Source organism: Scleropages formosus, chromosome 1 (genome assembly GCF_900964775.1).
Source record: "Scleropages formosus chromosome 1, fSclFor1.1, whole genome shotgun sequence".
NCBI lineage: Eukaryota > Metazoa > Chordata > Actinopteri > Osteoglossiformes > Osteoglossidae > Scleropages > Scleropages formosus.
In genome coordinates this window covers 16,967,155-16,984,774 of record NC_041806.1, presented here as the reverse complement: position 1 = coordinate 16,984,774, position 17,620 = coordinate 16,967,155, and the positions used below count along the sequence as shown (strand labels likewise).

At 43.8% G+C, this 17,620-nt stretch overlaps 2 protein-coding genes across 3 annotated transcripts; one reads left to right on the top strand and one right to left on the bottom strand.

Moving 5' to 3' along the window:
* The first annotated feature begins 1,534 nt into the window (after positions 1-1,534).
* LOC108937826 (RING finger protein 212B-like) lies at positions 1,535-6,783 on the top strand. The gene is made up of 12 exons (XM_029257650.1): positions 1,535-1,644; positions 1,960-2,041; positions 2,473-2,547; positions 2,759-2,865; positions 3,889-3,949; positions 4,233-4,261; positions 4,340-4,380; positions 4,619-4,646; positions 4,795-4,855; positions 5,252-5,309; positions 5,969-6,171; positions 6,677-6,783. The coding sequence occupies exons 1-11, from the start codon at positions 1,535-1,537 to the stop codon at positions 6,004-6,006; spliced, it is 690 nt and encodes a 229-aa protein (XP_029113483.1). The 3' UTR covers positions 6,007-6,171; positions 6,677-6,783.
* A 96-nt stretch (positions 6,784-6,879) lies between these two features.
* homeza (homeobox and leucine zipper encoding a) lies at positions 6,880-14,448 on the bottom strand. 2 transcript variants are annotated; one of them, XM_018758051.2, is made up of 3 exons: positions 13,987-14,448; positions 11,260-12,554; positions 6,880-10,845 (listed from the first exon to the last, which is right to left on the bottom strand). In XM_018758051.2, the coding sequence occupies exon 3, from the start codon at positions 10,825-10,827 to the stop codon at positions 8,734-8,736; it is 2,094 nt and encodes a 697-aa protein (XP_018613567.2). In that variant the 5' UTR covers positions 10,828-10,845; positions 11,260-12,554; positions 13,987-14,448; the 3' UTR covers positions 6,880-8,733. The 2 variants fall into 2 exon arrangements, with proteins under 2 accessions (XP_018613567.2, XP_018613566.2); XM_018758050.2 differs by having other exon boundaries at positions 12,374-12,554.
* Positions 14,449-17,620: the final 3,172 nt, after the last annotated feature.

Below are 17,620 nucleotides of genomic sequence, written 5' to 3'. Positions count from 1 at the left end.
ATGTTTTTATTTGTAACATTTTATTCATTACAGAGACATCCCAGATTTTTACAGAAGCAAACCCATAAATAGAGGGGTATCCATATTACATAGAAAGCTTTTATGACTGTAGATCATAAGCTGAAATGCCCAGAAAACTGTGGAATACTGGATTTGTGGTAATCTGCATTAAGACTTAGGTGGCGGGGACGATTAACTAATTTCCAGTAATTTTACATGAATTGTATGTATAATATGAGGAAAAAGAGACTAAAGAAGCACAATATCTGTATTGCGAGGTGATTTTGGGGGTCCACGGCACTAAACTTGTTTTAATATTAAGTTAAAACGGTTCGATAAAGTAGAGGAAGAGAGTAATTTCAGAGTTCACGGTGATATTTCCACTGCGCGCGCAGTGCGTTGTCCACGCGCAGCCGCCACTGAGGCGCGAGCTGACGCGACCAACGGACACGAGTCCGAACGGTTTAACTTAGTTAACTAAGTTACTAACTTCACCATCTACACTAGTATTACTAGTGAAAGCAAAAACTGTGTTTTCGGTAACATTCATATTCCTGGTAAGTTTTAATGTGACAAAAGCACCTTATCTTTAGCTTTTAATACCAGGCTTTCGCTGTTGTTGTTCACACAGCGGGGTTCGTTCAAATTTACTGTCTGCTGCGAAAGTTTGTTTTATTTTACCAATTCCTGTAAACACTAATGCTGTGTTTTTTTAGTTAAATACTTAGGATGAACTGAACAAAAATGTAATATCGGCGAATGCTGAGATTCTGATAGGACAGGTTTGGTCCCGTGAAGAGAAATTAAACTAGCTGACGAGCCCCTTTTTTGACTACATTTTTTTTCAGTAGATACATACAAAAATTTGTCAGAAATCCACTAAATACGAGGATTATCCTACTGAAGTGCACTGACTGTCAGTGCTGTTTTAAATACTTATTTCTGACACTAAATTGCTTTCGGTGAGTTTGGTTTAGGGATCACCTGAGACACACCAGCAGCTCCAGGCAATGAGTGGGTCACGTGTACCGCCATAGACACTAGATTGACTGTGTATTTATAATATTTTAATGATTATGTGGTATTTCGCTTCATCCAAGGTGCCTTACAGTGCGAGATACACCACAGTAAACTACCTGTAGTCATTCACTCATGTAAACAGCACAGCAAAGTAACACACACACACACACACACAGAAGATACAAGCAATTCAGTCACTATGTATTACAAGTAAGACAAGGGAACACCAGACAGTGATCTCTGAGGTAGCAGCAACTTACATTCAGAACATCATAAATGTCGTGTGAGATCCTTAGAATAAAGTGCAAATGTAGGGGTTAACGTGCATGTCGTATAAGTATCACCGTGCTTTGAACATGTGGACATTATGTGTATTATGTACATTATACATGGAAGTAATGTCCATATTCTTCGTGTGTACTGCTCTTACTATACGAGCACCACCACCCACATTCTTTCAGGTCTTGTCCACCTTGTCAGTATGCCTTTCCCTGTCTGTTTTGGACAGTCGTCCATGTTCATGGACTGGGTGCACTGTAACCAGTGTTTCAGGAGGGAGGGAATCCACCTGGCTGTCTCTAGCTGTGGACATATAGTTTGTGAAAGCTGCATGAACTCCAGTAAGTAATCGACTACAACCAGCATATCTTTCTTTTCTGTATTTGTCATCTTCTGTATTAGTCATCTTTAGATAAAGCTTCTCCAGTCACTCTGTCTCAGGTTAAGTCATTTTGTGTCTATCTGTGTATTAGTTCCTGTCAGACTCATTTTTGTCATTGTGTGTAATTCTGTGCATGCCATTTGTTGGTCGCTGTTGGTCTACATTTATTTGTGTGGTTTATGCTTCTGTTGCAGAGCATGGAGTGGTCTGATTTGTTTGTGGGTGTCTGCATGTCCCTGTGCATAAGAGAGTCTCCATGATGTATAATCCTCCAGCAGTTGGTGTATAATGGTCTCTCTCTGCACAGAGCAATGCGCAGTGTGTGGAGCCAGCTGCAGTTACCTCCCTATTTCTGAAAAGGTCATTGTTTTTTCATCCATTATCATTGCAGTGGCTCAGCATTCTGTAGTGGTGTTAGTGATTTAATAATAAAAAAAAAAAACAAGTGAAGCAGTGAGCAGAAGTATGAAAAAGACATGCAGTTAGAAATACTTTAATACTGTTTAATCTGAGGTTCTTTAAATAGACAAACCTCATTTATCCACAACTGGAAGATATGTTTTAAGTTCTTATATGTTGTAAAGTCTGTACTGTCAGTGTCTGCTCACACTTATGGATCCTCAAAAAAATTAATTGCTTTACTGCAACTGGTCCAGAGAGGTGGCTATGAAAATCTTCTAAAAATGTGTATGAACTTTGTGATGACTGTAAATAATTAAAGCTAATATCAACCTGTGGGATTTTCATGACTTATACAAACCTCTGGATGTGGATCATCCTTCCCTCTGAAGATGAAGCCACAGGAACAGGTTTACTTTCATGACCCAGTTAAGCTCGTTCAGTCTCGCCTGGAGCACATTTCCCAGGTCAGTAGTGGGAATTTTGTTTCAAGGGCTTACCATAACTTACACATTACTCATTTTAAGGTCACATTTCCATAGATAGTGAAAATTTGAACCATACACAAAAATTATAAATGTATGACCTAAAATGCAGTCATGTTTTTTCACCAGTGTAAGAGTTGTGATATCCATACATATACATAATTTTTTCTTCCTCACCCATTGCCTTTCACAGATAGCCGTATTCCAATCCAGGCAAAAGGAAAGAGTCGCTGCATACTTCAAGGAAAAGTCTATGGAACAGGAGAGGAGGTTGAAAGAGGTCATGGAGCAAAGCCACAGGTGTACCCTTACTGTCACACATTTTATTATCATTACATACATAGTGCTGTGAAAAACTGTTCACCCCTTTCCACTTTTTGCAGCCTTTTGACATTAAATTGGATTAGATCTTTTCATTGTTTGTAATAGTACTCAGTATTAGAACGGCTGGGAAAAACTAAACAAAATTAAACTTACAGAATGACCCAGCCAAAATCCTGGTCTGAAATTTGGTGGCAAGACACAGAAATAGCTGTTTGTGCTCATCACCCTGCAAATGTTACTGATCTGAAACAGTTCTGCATGTAGGAGTAGTGGACCAAGATTCCCCACAGTGATATGAGAGGTAAATAGCTACGTGAGAAGTGTTTAGTTTTAGTAATCATTGCAGCTAAAGGTGGTGCACACAGTAATTGATTGTAATGATGCAATTACTTCTCTTCACCTCTGTGATTGCACATTTAATTATATTCTACACTAAGGAATAAAAGCAATACTGGTGTAATTTTTTTCTATCTCAAGCCACATTCATATAATGTTAGAACTGACAAAAAGATCTGATAAAATTTAACACAAAAAATCTGTAAAAATAGAAAATTAAAAAGGGGGCAAAAATACTTTTGCACAGCACTGTGGAAATGTCTTAATACTGTATGTCATAGTGTAATATGTATTGTGAATGGGAGTATACCTGATATATGCTCACGTCTCACGTGTAAAGTAATAAAGACATTAGAAATGTTAATGATTTTTATATATTATTCTTATCACCATTGGTTCAGCTGCCACAAGAAAACTGGGAATAGCAAAAAGTATTCATAAATATATATTTATTTTTTTTTCATTTTTTCAAACATTTATGACTACATATGGATAACAGAGTCTCTCTTGACAAAAGATGGCTAAGGTTACCATCTTGGAAAGAGCCAAAGGCAGCAGGCAGCATGACCTAGAGGTCCTGTAGCTTGCAGTATTTCCTCTACTTACAGTAGTACAGTAGGACAACATGCACATGTCTAAATTTCTACTTCTTTTTCTATGTAGGGAATTGTCAGAGCTCAAAAGGGAGAATGCAGAGTTGAAGAAGCCGCTTTCTCAGAGGAGGGTGAGAGTAACTGTAAATGTACAGTGTAATTTTTATTATCCCCTTAGAGCCACAGAAAGAGAAAACAAAATGTTACACATGCATTACATGGAATACTTTGTAGCAGGAGTCTTTTTTTCCTAAATGTACTTTGTAATTTAGAATTCCATCTGGTATGTCAGACAAATGACAAGTTGCACTAGCAGAGCCTCTTGTGGAACTTAAGCAATGTTTTGGAAACATGGCTAGTCCCTGAAAACACTGCTCCCCTACTTAAATATACTTATATCTCACACAACCTCAGGTGTCTGCAGGGAATTTGCAAACAAACAGGTGAGGGAAACAGTAACAGGGGCTGTATTACATCTGAAGTGTTACCTCTGTTGAATGAAATGTTTTTTTTTTGCAAAGCTTCAACAGAATGTCACGTCCAGTGGCCATTACTCCTCCGGGTAAGTTATCATCATGATGTGGATTTATATATTTATATTGTGGATGTTGTGGAAGCTTTTTCTGTGTCACAGGTACCACGGATATAAGTCGTAATCATTGTGTTAACCAGTCTTCCAGTTAGTAGTCCTGTCAATGCATATCTCCCAGTAATGTCATACTCATCAGAAATTATATTGGTTCCTGAACAAATAACATTGATTATATGTTTACTTGTTTTCATCTCATACTGTCCCACAGTCACTCCAAGACACCATTATAATGTCAGGTATGGATCTCTGTTCCGTATCTATAGACAGTTCTTGAGCCTGAGATATGACTGGCACCGGGCTTATTGCAGAGCAGCAGCTGTCAATGTGGTGGCTATTGGTGTGCAATTTGCTGGGTTCCAAGCCTTCTTTATGTACGTGTTTCAGCTACTCTGCTTCTGGAGGGTCCCTACAGAGGTCTCAGGGTCCTCACCAGGGGCCGATGACTGTGAGCTTTTCACTTCTGATTTCATTTGAGCATTGTCTTGTTACATGTGTTCTCAGCCTTGGACCTGGTAGAACCTGTTTGTGGTTTTGGTTCCAGCTGAAATCTTATTTAAATACATAGAACTGCTTTGTGGTTTGAAATAAGTGTCTAAGTTTATACATTTATAGAAAATGAGAAACATGTAGGGTTTGTAGCAGACCATTTGAATAAAAGGAGTGGCTGGCCCAAAAAAACATATACTGGAGTTATTCCAGGTTCAGGTTTTGGAACTGCTGCACTGTTAGATATCCTTGAGTTGAACATTAAGATTACTCCATGATGGCACACAAGGAGTGCATATGAATGCGTTGATAAATAAGATGAAGTGCCCTTTGCCCTTTCAACCTTCTCTCTCAGACTCCAGGCTCAGCCAGTTCTGTATCTACCCCGAGTTCTCTGAGGGATCCTGGATTCTGTGAGTTAGAGTGAGAGAGATGGCATACTTGTAGTTGGAATTTGGTTGTAACATTTACCCATGACTGCTCCACTTGCTGTATGATAACATCACCTGCCCACGCTTCCACAAGTCACCCATGTTTTGTGATTCAAGTTAGTTTTTGTAGAAAGTGAAAAAGTTATCTAGTGGTGAAGGAAGGAAAAACTACCTGTAACTCAGATTTCAGTGGAGAAAAATGGGTCAAAATATGTACTTTGGGTAAGCTGTACTTAAAGATCAGGTGCTTTCCTCATTCTGCTCCACCAGATCTAAAGCCCTGAAAGCCTAAAAAGAGCCACCCTTATCTGTAGTGTGTATCCTACATTTGACATTATAGTACATTTACTCATTTAGCTGATGCTTTTGTCAAAAGCAACTTACCCTGTGAAGCTACTTATTTTTGGGTCCAAAGACAGCAGCTCTAACTACTGTACTACCAGCTGTCCCCAGCAGTATGACACAATGTTCCTATGTACCTCCCTCTTTTTCATGTTTGTTAAACGTTGCATGTCATTTAGGATTTTTCACTTGTCATAAATACCTGGTAATAGGCACAAAAAAATAGTTTTCCCCCAAATTTACCTTATTTTGGTCTTAAGGCAATTTTTCCTTAAGATAAACTTACCTCTCTTGTTCAGGGACTCCTGCCCGTTCCGTTGGCACAGCTCACAGGTGAACACATTTCATTGTACTTACTAACATAAAACTGATAAGAACTGGTATGAGTTGTCCCACTCTTCTTTTAGACCACATTCTTGGACACCCAGTTTGCTACAGTTCCAGTTAGGACCTGGGTCAACACTCCAGTCTTCTGTTTTGCAGAGCAGCAGCCAGCAGTTTGGTAATGTGTTCCAGTGCATGCACATAGAACAAATAAAAGCACTTTATGATGAATGCATAATTTCCTACAGCATGTACTTTCTACATGGGGAATTTTGATGTTAGCCTGTCAGTTCTTGAAGTTTCAGTAACCCATTTTTGTAAGCAAGTTGTTGGCAAAGAAATACATTTTCCCTACCTGAATTAGGAAAAGGCTTTGGGCAAAATTATGCCAAAAACATTTCCTTGGGCATTGCACAAATGTGCCAACTCCAGTGAGTCACAAGCCTTTGAACAAGATGAAGATGCTCATATATTGAGAACACATACATGAAGTATCATTGTAGGGCACAATTTTTTTTTTTTTTTTTTTTAAAAAAAGGCAAACAGTTTTAACAGTCATTACAGGTGATCAGACTAGTCTGATGCAATAATTAAATGTGCAAGTTGCATAGTACCCACCAGCACTAAATATCATGCAAATGAGTCATTGCATCCTCCACTTGTCCTGTGGTTTGTTTCAGCAGCACCAAGGTTCCAGAACTAAATACGGGTGAAGAGCAATAAGAGAAGACTGTCCTCCTGCAAGTACACACTGCTGGCCACAGTGATACAGTTGCTCGCTCCTGAGCGAAAGTAGATGTGCAGTATTTGTTCTTAGTCGTTTTTCCTTATACAAACAAGTCTGTAGACATTCACTGACAGAATCACAACAGCGTAATGCATCAAGTGTAGTCTGTTGCATTTATTAGGAAGGTACAAAAGTCCAGTTCACTACAAAAGGGATTTTACTTTTTATACATAAGGGAGTTTTGCAGAAACCTCAGCAGTGTCAGGTTTTACTAAGTGGAACACACTCCATGGACCCTGCAGGTTCTCTCTCTCGCACACTGTAACCGAATACGTTTTACAAAATGGTGCGCCAAGAAAAATCTGGAAAAGTTTGCACTTGTGTGGTTCTTTTTGCCTGCAGCCTAAAGCTGGAACACAGAAAAAACACTGGTAATACACTGGTTACGGCAAGAGTGCGCAGAAGACAAAGGCCAGAAGTCTAACAAGTAAGGGGCGTTGTGCTACTTGTGCTTTGTGTAACACTGTTTGTGGCATAACGGCAGTACAGTCATCCATATGCACAAGCCACTGGTTGCAATTTTTATTGATTATACAGTATCAAAAATTCTAGCTATTCTATCTGTCTAGGTGCAGAGTGTTAATGTACAATAAATCTATAAAGCTAGTAACTCACATGCCTCTTCTATACAATGGTCATAAAAAAAGTTCAAAACAATAAATTAAGTAAAATATCAACTCAGTAGAATGCATTTGAGCCCTTACTTAAACATGGTAAACATACATGGTTTGGTAATTCCAAAATTAAACGTATAAATACGATGCATCAGCTGTAACGGTACTTCATGCAAGCTCCCTAATTTTACTCTTAAATGCAGGAGATATGAAATGGTTGCATTGCTGCATATGGTTTGTTAAAGATACAATGTATTAGCAAATGTAATATCATTGTACATCGGGGTGGAGAATACAGTACATATCTGTAAATCAAATAACCCGCATTTCAAAGCGCTGATGTGTGCCTCTATTTGCCCATTCCTACTGCCATAACTTAGGCAAAAAGAGCAAATATCAAGCTGGTCTCCAACCTGCTTGAAAGGATAAATATGAACGGTGCTTCAAAATATCCAAATTCTGCAGTGACCACGATAGCCTTCAACTTGACACCAGATTTGGTTACACCAAGTCTGAAGCCATAGCAGGGTTTGAGAAAGTGTGCTCATCTGTAACATGCAGGTTGATCAAACCTGGAGTGCAACATTGCTGGTACTCCACAAAGCCTGAGACGTTGCAAAAAACAATCTGCACTGAAGTTCAGAAAAAAAGAACCTCAAAACATGACATCCAAAATATTAGGCTCCACATTTAAGTGCAACAGTCTAAGCTACAAGCTAAAGATATGTCCAATTGCTCATGAGGTGTTAGCGAACATACAGTGTCAGTCAGTCCCTCCCTGTTGTGTGAAGTAACAACCAGCACAGCACTAAGACTTTCAGCTTCACATTTGCCATATAAAGACCTATGCTAAAGTACCTAAGGAGGACAAATGTCAAACTCTACATTTAAGAAGTTAAAGCCATACTAAGTTACTGGGCTCATTAAAACTAAGAACACAAATACAAATGTATTGAAGGGGAAAAACAACATTCATTCGTTAAACCAGTGTGCCAGACCGCTACTCATCCTTAGCTGCCCCAACAGTACTCCCCAGACCTGGTTCTTAGCAGACATGTCAGCAGTCAGGAATTCAGTGCAAGTCACAATCCTGGGGGATCTGGGAGTTTGGGAATGTCCACCAGCACCCCCCAGCACCCTCCGAGACTGGGTCCAACTCACACGTGCTCCAAGTAGCTTGCAGCTTGACACATGTCTCTGTGTGAGGACAAGGCTTGGAAATTTCTGCTGCTGGGATTGGGCCTGTTAGCAAATTTATGTACAACCCTCCTCCTCCCCCAAACGATGACCGAAAGAAAATGCAGCACACTGTCCCAATTTAACACATTTCACTGCTTGCTTAGTCAGTGACATTGACCTCACCATCAGACATTCCACCTTCCTGACAGGCAAACCAGTCTCGCACCTGCTGGTAGCTCATCCGTGACTTTCGACAAAGGGCATCCAGGTCTTTCTCCTGCAGCGCACCTGTGTTGCGCCGGTACATCTCCAGTGGGCGCAGATCCACCCCCGAGTTCCCCACACTGCCCACCTCCTGACAGTCCGAATTGCTGCTAGGCGGTGATGCCCTCCCACTGTTCTCTTCCAACTTGCGCCTACGGCCGCCCCCACGGGAGGTGCCATTAGAACCTCCGCCATTCTGCTGAAGAGCAAGATCAGCCATAAACTGGTCACGTACACCTCGCACCCAGCGCAGCTGGCCGTTTTTCACAGCATAGCGTGTGTCTCCAAACCACTGGATGACATCAGCACGGGGCAAACCTGTCAACTCCACCAGACGGGTATAGTCTTCGCTTTTGGGCCACTGGCAGCGAAGGAAGTGCTGCTTCAAAACATCTAATTGCTCCTTTGTTTTTCGTGGTCGACCAGCAGCAGTAAGAACTGGTGAGGAGGAGGAGGAGGAGGAGGAGGAGGAGGACGACGACGACGTAGAGGTGGTTGAGGGAGGATGACTCGAGGGGGAGGAGCTCGTAAGTGTGGGGCTGGATTTGATGGAACGGGTGCTCTTCTGCGAGGAGGTACCTGCACTAGAGCGCTTGTGGGGAAGGGCAGCGGTGCCTGGAGAAGCTGCAGCTGTGCTGGCTGGGGAAGGTGAAGGCGAAGACGGGGCAGCTATAAGCAGCTGATGAGTCTCTAATCCTCTGCGACCATTGTTCAAATCGAGAGGCTGCTCTTCGTCACTCTCCTCTTCTTCAACCAGATGCGCCACTGTGCCCTGCACAGCCACATCCTCTTCTGCTTCTGCCTCCATTGCCACTCCCATCTCCCCTACGGCCTCCAGGCTGGTGGACAAGAAATTCTGAAAGAAGCTGGTGTCGCGTACCCTGCTACTGCGGGAACCTTTCCCACGTGACCCACCCCGGGACCCCAACGACTGGTGTCGGGGGCCGTGGGCCACAAGGGGAAGAGGCTGCAGCTGCTGTGGCTGTTCATCTACCACTTGGGTGGGAGCGAACGCCTGTGCCATGCCGGGTCCTGCCCTCCCAGTTCGAAGCTGGTACCGGCTGTCGCTGAACCACTTGCGGATATCGTTGCGGCTCAAACCCGTCTCCTCCTGCAGCCGCCGGAGTTCGGCCTCGGCAGGCCAGTTTTCACGCAGGAAGCTGCTGCGCAGGACAGCTAACTGGGCCTTGGACTTCTTGTATCGACCGTGCCGACGTTGAGAACCTGGAGATGATTCGGGGGAGCCCAGGGACAGTGCTGCGGTGTCCACAGGAGAGCGGTAGTAGTATGAATCCTGGGGTGGTGGCAGAGAGGAACGGAAATGAGGGAGGCTGGGGGGTTTGACAGCATCCTCGGGCTCATGCTTGGTCCGTTTATGTGGGGAAGGCAGACAAATAGGCTGAGCCTCTTCCTTGGGACTGTCACCCTCTATATCCCCGCTGAGCTCCGTCTGGCCATTCTCTACCTGCTCTTTTAAATGCTCCACCTGCTCGTTCTCTTCTCCCAAGCTGGCCCGTTCAGGCCCGGCCAACTTGCAGCGGGTCTCCTCAATTTCCTCAGAGGCCCAGCTAATGCCATACTTGATGCGCTGCACCATAAACCACACCTTCACCTTGTCCAGCGGCAGCGCACAGCGACGTGCCAGGAAGGCCACCTCCTGAGAGGTTGGGTAAGGGAACACGTTGAAAGCTTGCACCAGCTCTGGAATGCCATCGAGCTCTTTCGTCTGGTCAGACTGTGTCCACACCAGCTTGAGCCCCTCAGACACCAGGGGCAGGCACACGACTGAGTTGTGATTGGTGCTGAAGCTGACGACGGCCCCACCCCCCTCACTGTCACTGTCCAGTGCTGCATGTTCAGCCTTCCCATTCTTGTTTTGATGGGATCCCTTCTTCCCATCTGTGTCCCTTGCTGCTCCAGCCCTGAAAGGCTGCCTCTCCATCTCTATGCCCGTTCGGTCACGGTCACGCGTCGCCATCTGTGTTGTCATCCCCTGTTCCGCTCCAGACTGTGGAGACAGCAGAAGAAAAAGGTAAAAACCCTCATTTTTAAGATCTTTCTTAACACTGACATCGCCATCTACGAGTCGATGTTTTGTTAGCCACCGGCTGCCATGTTTCATGGCATGCAGCGTGCCAACAGTGTGGCGATGAAGCGTTATGTGTTACACTGCGCGAGTGTGTGCATGCGAACGCAACTGCATCTGTGCATCCAGACCCTGCTGACTTGCTAGCGAGTCGGTGGGACATGAAAGCCAGGAGACTGTCAACACAAAAGCAACATGGATGCTATACAGGTCCACTCGTCACCAACTACAAGAGAAACGGGAGCACAGCACGACACAACAGCGACGCAGCTCACGAGCACATGGGCCACAACACCAAAAGCAAGCCACGGCGTGTCCACGGGAGTTCCATCTCACCCTAAGGAAGGAAGGGTGACTCAGGCCTGCCCTGTCATGGAGGATCAGCTGGAGCTTCCCAGGGCTGCAGCGTCAATGCTGCCAAATCTCCAGGGCAGAAATAGTCACGAGACCTAGCGACTATATGTTGTTCACACAAGCGGCCCAGCATTTGGCTGGAAGTACTCCTCTCAAGAAGTGCATTTATATCACAATGAGCATACTTCCTCACTCGAAAGCTTGACATGATTTTTGCTTTAACTTGTGCTTTGTTAAAAATATTGCCACATTTGCAAGAAACTGGAAATTTTCCATCTATGACAACATAGTTTTGCAAGTTATGTACTAAATTTTCAGCTGTGATGGATTACACAATTTTTTTAAATTTAAAAAACATCCTTGCCTCTATACAGGCTAAAACAATATTTAACAGGAGTCAAGTGATGGGATGTTACACGAGACATAGTGCTAGCGTGTATCTAAAGTACTGCTTGTGTAAGCAGGGTTTTAAACCAGCGCTGAAGTTCTAGCATTTCTTCAGTGGAGTTAATAAACCATGAAAACATGCCCCTTGTGAGGTAATGAGTATGAGTAAATCTCAAATTTATTGCTGCCTGGTCTTATGAAGAACACTGGTACTCTTGTAAACAAATATATTAAAAGGTTATTAGAGCACCAGATAAGACAGGCACCGTTAGTGCTGCATTTAGAAGCGAGTTACAAAATTACACTCTGGCTTTTTAAATGGTAATATCACAATCACATTGCATTATATAAAGGAAATGACAAAGTTGCAAAAGTATTACAGGAAGACTATTGGTAGATGGTATATTTTGCTCTATACTGACACCTGTGATGCTCCAAGAAGTTAAGTTTGCATTGGTTTCAAATTAAAAAGAGTACTTACATAACCACCATATACATAAATTGACAACTTTTCTATATAAATCTCAAAGTGACTAGTGTAACATTTTAAAACAACTTTTTGCAGCATTACAACAGCTTTACAGGCAAATTTCCATGCCTAGCACCTGTAAAAACTGCGGGGTGTTTTCTTTTTGTTTTGAATTCTCCTTTCATGCCAGTGATGTCACAGCATTCGCGGAAAGTCCTGTATTGCCATGGAAAAACTTGCCCTTTCGAGATGATGTCCTGCTTGCCTCTTGACTCGAGACCTCTGCCCTCTGATCCCCAAAAGAGATATTAAAGGGGACCGAGTTGTCTGATCCTCTTGCGTTTTCCACAGAAATCTCTGGGGAATGGACTGCCCCTCTTGCTCCAGTGGGATACCGCAGTGATGGAGCAGCACCTCTTACCTACAAAGAACAGCACAGGGTAAAAACACCAGGACATTTTCCACTATGGGAAAATCTGCTCAAAAACCAATTCAAATCTGAAGAGTCAGCTGATATATAACTAAAGCATTTCAATCTATAAAACAAAAGGCACACTTGATAAAGCCCAACAATCACAAAATAGCAGTTTGTGTAATAATTATAATTGTGATCGATTTACCCTCCCTTTGAACAGTTTGAATTATAATAGGACTGGGTGCAGTTATACTATATGAAACAATGTGAATGTACAATTCACTATCTACCCAAAAATAAAATCACCAGTTTTTTTTTTTTTTTTAAACCGAATGTTTCACACTGCGGGACCAACAGACCACCGCACACACCACACATGATGATGTACGTGCAGTTTGTCCCGGCACGCGCGCGCCGGCTCGCTCCAGTGTGGCGCTGCCGAGGAGCGCGAGGCCTGCGGGGTGACCCGGGCACACGCACACGGTTCGAGGGCTCGGCTCCGTCGCCCAATGGCCGTGTCCTCGCAGCGGGACGTACAGATACCGATAAGGAGGCATCCGCCGTGTTAATTCTCACAGGCGCTACACGAGTTCATGGGGGGGGGGTCGAGGAACCCCATCGAGCTACCGAACGTAGATAAAAGTGCGAACGTCTTTATACACAGTAACACACCGTGTGTACTTCGGAATATGCTAATTAGCCTGTTGTAGTGCGCACAGTATGTGTGTTGACGCGAGCTGACAAACAGCGAGTCAGCGCCACACAGAAATCGAGAGTCGGCTGCGTTCGGTTATTCCGCGAAACTTGGTTAAAAGTGGGTTTTTAACAGTTGGCGTCTCCAGACCGCTGGCTAGCTAGCTAACACCAGCTGGCCGTTACTAGACCCAAACAATTATGAGGCGCTCACTTGGCGAGCCGGTTATTTTATTGCAACTTTTACTGGATATTCAATTTACTAGCTCGTTATAATCTTGGTAAAGTTCCGTCTTCATTATTATTAGTCATTATTCTAACTAAGGAAACGCGGCAGTCACACACAACTAACTGGTTGGAGACGCGGACAGTAACTACCAGAGCTCGCCTACTTTTTTTTTTTTTTTTTTTTTTTTTTTTAAACCACCTCCTCCGCTCGCCAACTGTTTCTTAAACCTCTCGATAATTAGACAAAACTACAGCCGCCTAAAGTTCGTCTAAGGTTACCACGCGTAAATAGGGAAATATTTAAATACACTTCAAGTTGGAGGCTGGCCCCGGCGAGCCAGTCGACGAAGAGGACGATGTCAACAACAATACAGCGACCGCTCGCTTTCCTTCCTTTGTGGCGCAGCGACGGGCTGCGCGAGCGGATCGCGCGGACGGGTTTTCGCGAGCGGGCTGCGCGGATCGCACAGGCGCACTGACGCCGACGCGCTCCAGCGCCGCACAAAAATAAACTTACCATCCAGTTATTGTTGTTCCTCGCTCTTTCCCCTCGATGCCCTTATTTTTTTCTGCTCTCGTTTCTCTGCCCGAAGTTGTGAGGAACAATAAAAAAAAAAAAGACAATAAGGTCTGTCTGCCCCCCCAGTCGCTTTAATTTCCCTTGCTCGAACCTTGGGGGGGGACACAACGGTGTCTCGATACAATAATTTTGTATCCTCGGAGTTAATAATTAATCAAAACTGACCAATACCTTTGTTTTCTTGCCTCAATGTACACAAACTAACGATATATAACTAAAAAAAGGTAGTCGGTCGGAAAGTTAGAATTGGTTCAGCAGCACCACAACAACAAGGCGTTTGTGTGGTGTTCCCTGACCCGCTCCTCTGTCCGCGTTGCTTTTGTTCTGGAAATCCCAAATGTTCTCTGCTGTCCGGCCAAATCGAGGCTAGGCGGATGGTCGGGAAACTTGAAAAACTAGGCCCCCGTCTCCCTGGGTGACGATGGAGGGGGCGGGGCTACGTGTCCTGGACGGGGCGGGCATTGGAGGAGGGACGAGGCCGTGCACGACCGTCTGCGCTCTTGGCGATTGAATGGAGCTCGTGCTTGGGCGGGTTTGTAAATGGTCGTCATCGCCATCTTAGTTGGGAAAGGGGAGTGTTCGTGGGAACACGGGGCACAATTGCCTCCCAGCGATGTCGTTTAAAACCCAGCTGTGAACTTTATTCTTTATTGTAAATATGCAGATTTTCCAGTTTTTGCAAATGATGAACAGAACGGCCTTTTTTAGGAATCCCTGTCTGAGCGTTTTCCTATTTTTCAGAATATGATCATGAGCAGCTGCGTTAACAATGAAATTGGAAATTTTACAGGACACGCGCATAAATATTATTAGCGAATAAGACTACACTAGAGTGTTTTTTCTGTTGCCTTGGTTTTATTTTTAGGCTGCACACCCGGGAAACTAGAAGGAAACGTAATCGTTCTGCTCGAAGAAATGTGTGTTGTATCAAAAAGTTGCACTGCTTAAATATTAACAGCACTTTCCCATTGTTGACTCGGGTTATCTAAAACGCATCTTAACCCAATCGAGACTCGATCATGACGCTTCACACCTAACTAGTGAAAGTAAATACACGGGACAAAACGTGGTGAGGAAAAAAAAAAAAAAGTATCCCAGTACGCCGTGCCACGAAGCGGTCCCAAGTGGCGTGGAATCGGATCGGAACCGCTCCGCATCTGTGTCCCACGACAAAAATCCACACATTTCTTGTCGAGTTTCTGCGCTGGAGCTGGAGCAAAACAGTGATCTGTGGGCAGACTGGGGCAGTTCTTTGTTCTTCGGTAACACCCTTGATGACATGTCCCTCGGGGTACTCTCTCGAGCAGGGGTCATGTGAGGAACACGCTGCACTTTACCACAGTAAAAGCTGCCCAGACCCCTTGCTTCAGCAGAACCCTTCGTCACGGCCCTGATGCCCTCAGAGACACGTTTGGCGGACTCTCACAGGTCTGTCACAGGTAGCTACTCTCAGCTGAGGCCAAGGCTGCATTTCGGAGCAGCCGCAGCACATGCAACCTGAGGCCAAGAGTCAGGGCTTTAGCTCGACATGCTAATCCTAAATCCCCAGCTAAAGGCCAAAGCGAGCATTGAGTAAAGGTGACAAGCTCATCGCGGTGCTGGCTGTACGCACACCATGTCACATGTGTTGAGGACATGGAGAGGACGTGCTGTTCAGAACTTATCCAACAAGGTGCTCATTAAGATCTGCTCGTACAACTTTTAAGTTACTACATGCTTGTGTGGGTTGAGGGAAGCACTTTGCTCTCTTTCAATTTTCACTTGCGACCAGACAAAAAAATGACTATGGATCACAGATTCGAAGCAGGAGCTTCCATGCACCTTCATTCCTCGCTTAAGGTGTTAGTCCACCTTTTCCACAGAGTGGCATAATACTATTGACACAAGAACTTCTGCAGTGTTGTGTCGCAATGACACCCAATTCAATGACATTTCTTCTCAGATAACAAAGATCTGTATGCGATAAAAATAAAGCTTCTGGAAAGAAATATATATATATATACACACATAGGGGGGCATGATGGCATAACAGGTTTGACTGGTGCTTGCTGTGTGGTGGGTTGGAAGTTCGAGCCCTGCTTGGGGTGACTTGCGATGGAGTGGCATCCCATCCAGGGTGTGTCCCCTCTCCCTTCAGCCTTGGCCCTGTGTTGCCGGGTAGATTCCCGCTCTCCGCGACCCCGCTCGGGACAAGAGGTTGTTGCCAATGGCATATACGGTGGAACCTCGGTTTACGGATTTAATTCGTTCCATGTATTCATTCGTCCTCTGAAATTTTCGTACACCGAAACAAATTTCCCCATAAGAAATAATGTATAACAGAATAATTGGTACTACGCCCCCAAAAATATTACTCGAGAGCCGCATTCGTTGATCCTGGTGTGTTTTTTATGAGATCGGTGTACAACTGCCTTGCCTTCTTGCAAATGATAGCTTTGGACACGCTATGATCACCCGCTAACTGCCTCTCGTTTATCCAGATAAGCAACAACTTCGCTACGTCCTCGATGGCCTGAGACCGTTGCTTTGTTAACACTGTCACTCCTTTTGCAACATCAGCCTTCATGATTTCTTCCTTATTTGCCAGGATGGTACAGATCATTGATGCTGACTTGCCGTACATCCTGGCAAGCTCAGACACGCGTACACCACGTTCATGCTTCCCGATGATTTCCTTCTTCAGTTCTATTTGGATACGGACAACCTTCTTCTTCTCAGATGCTGCTATTATCTTCTTGGGTGATATCATTGCTTAGGGTATGCACAATACGTATGTATGCTAAAGAAAATCACAAAGAATTTCTCAAACGCGTGCGCAAGAGCTTTGGATACAAGACGTTCACAACGTGAGGCTACGTATACAACTGATGCTTGGCGGAGGGTATTCGTTGCCTCCCTATTCGCCCGATGCTTCCCGAAGCGTACCCACGCGTACAGGTTCAAACAGGATTTTCGTGCTCGGAGGCAATCTTTCGAAAACCAAAAAAGTTTACGCATACATTTATTCATAAACAGAATTATACGCACTGAATGTTTGAATACTGAATTCGACGGCCTTGATGCTGTTCGCGTGCTGTCCGTATTCCGAGCCACCGTTCGAATACAGAAACATATTTTTTTCGTATTTGCACTTCGTACTCCGTAAAAAGAGACGTTCGCCAACCGAGGTTCCACTGTATATTCCACAACTAATGTATGTCAGCTACATTACAGGTGTTACAAGGCCACTGTATCTTACTCATAATTTGTCTACTTGTATTTGTAAGTCAAAAATCAAAATCCAATGCACAATGGAAAGAATCCATTTAGTTATTAGTAAAATTGGCTGTCATGTAAAATAAATTTAAATATTAGTAATGTTTAAATTTATTTTACATAACAGCCATGTACTTGTGCTTGTCTAAGTATCACAAACTTATTGTTTAAATAGCACTTCATATTTTACACTTTAAAATTTGGCATCTCCATTAAACACAAGTGGAATACGTTAGTGTTGTGCAGGTGGACAGCAAACTGGCGGTTCATAATCATATGTACATAAACAGAACATATACTGTATAATATATCCATA

Excerpts from the sequence above, each read along its gene's own strand:
- homeza (XM_018758051.2), bottom strand. The coding sequence starts at position 10,827 with ATGACAACACAGATGGCGACGCGTGACCGTGACCGAACGGGCATAGAG.
- LOC108937826 (XM_029257650.1), top strand. The coding sequence starts at position 1,535 with ATGTTCATGGACTGGGTGCACTGTAACCAGTGTTTCAGGAGGGAGGGA. Across the intron at positions 3,950-4,232 it reads AGCCGCTTTCTCAGAGGAGG|GTGTCTGCAGGGAATTTGCA; the intron begins GTGAGAGTAACT and ends ACACAACCTCAG. Across the intron at positions 4,381-4,618 it reads AGTGGCCATTACTCCTCCGG|TCACTCCAAGACACCATTAT; the intron begins GTAAGTTATCAT and ends ACTGTCCCACAG.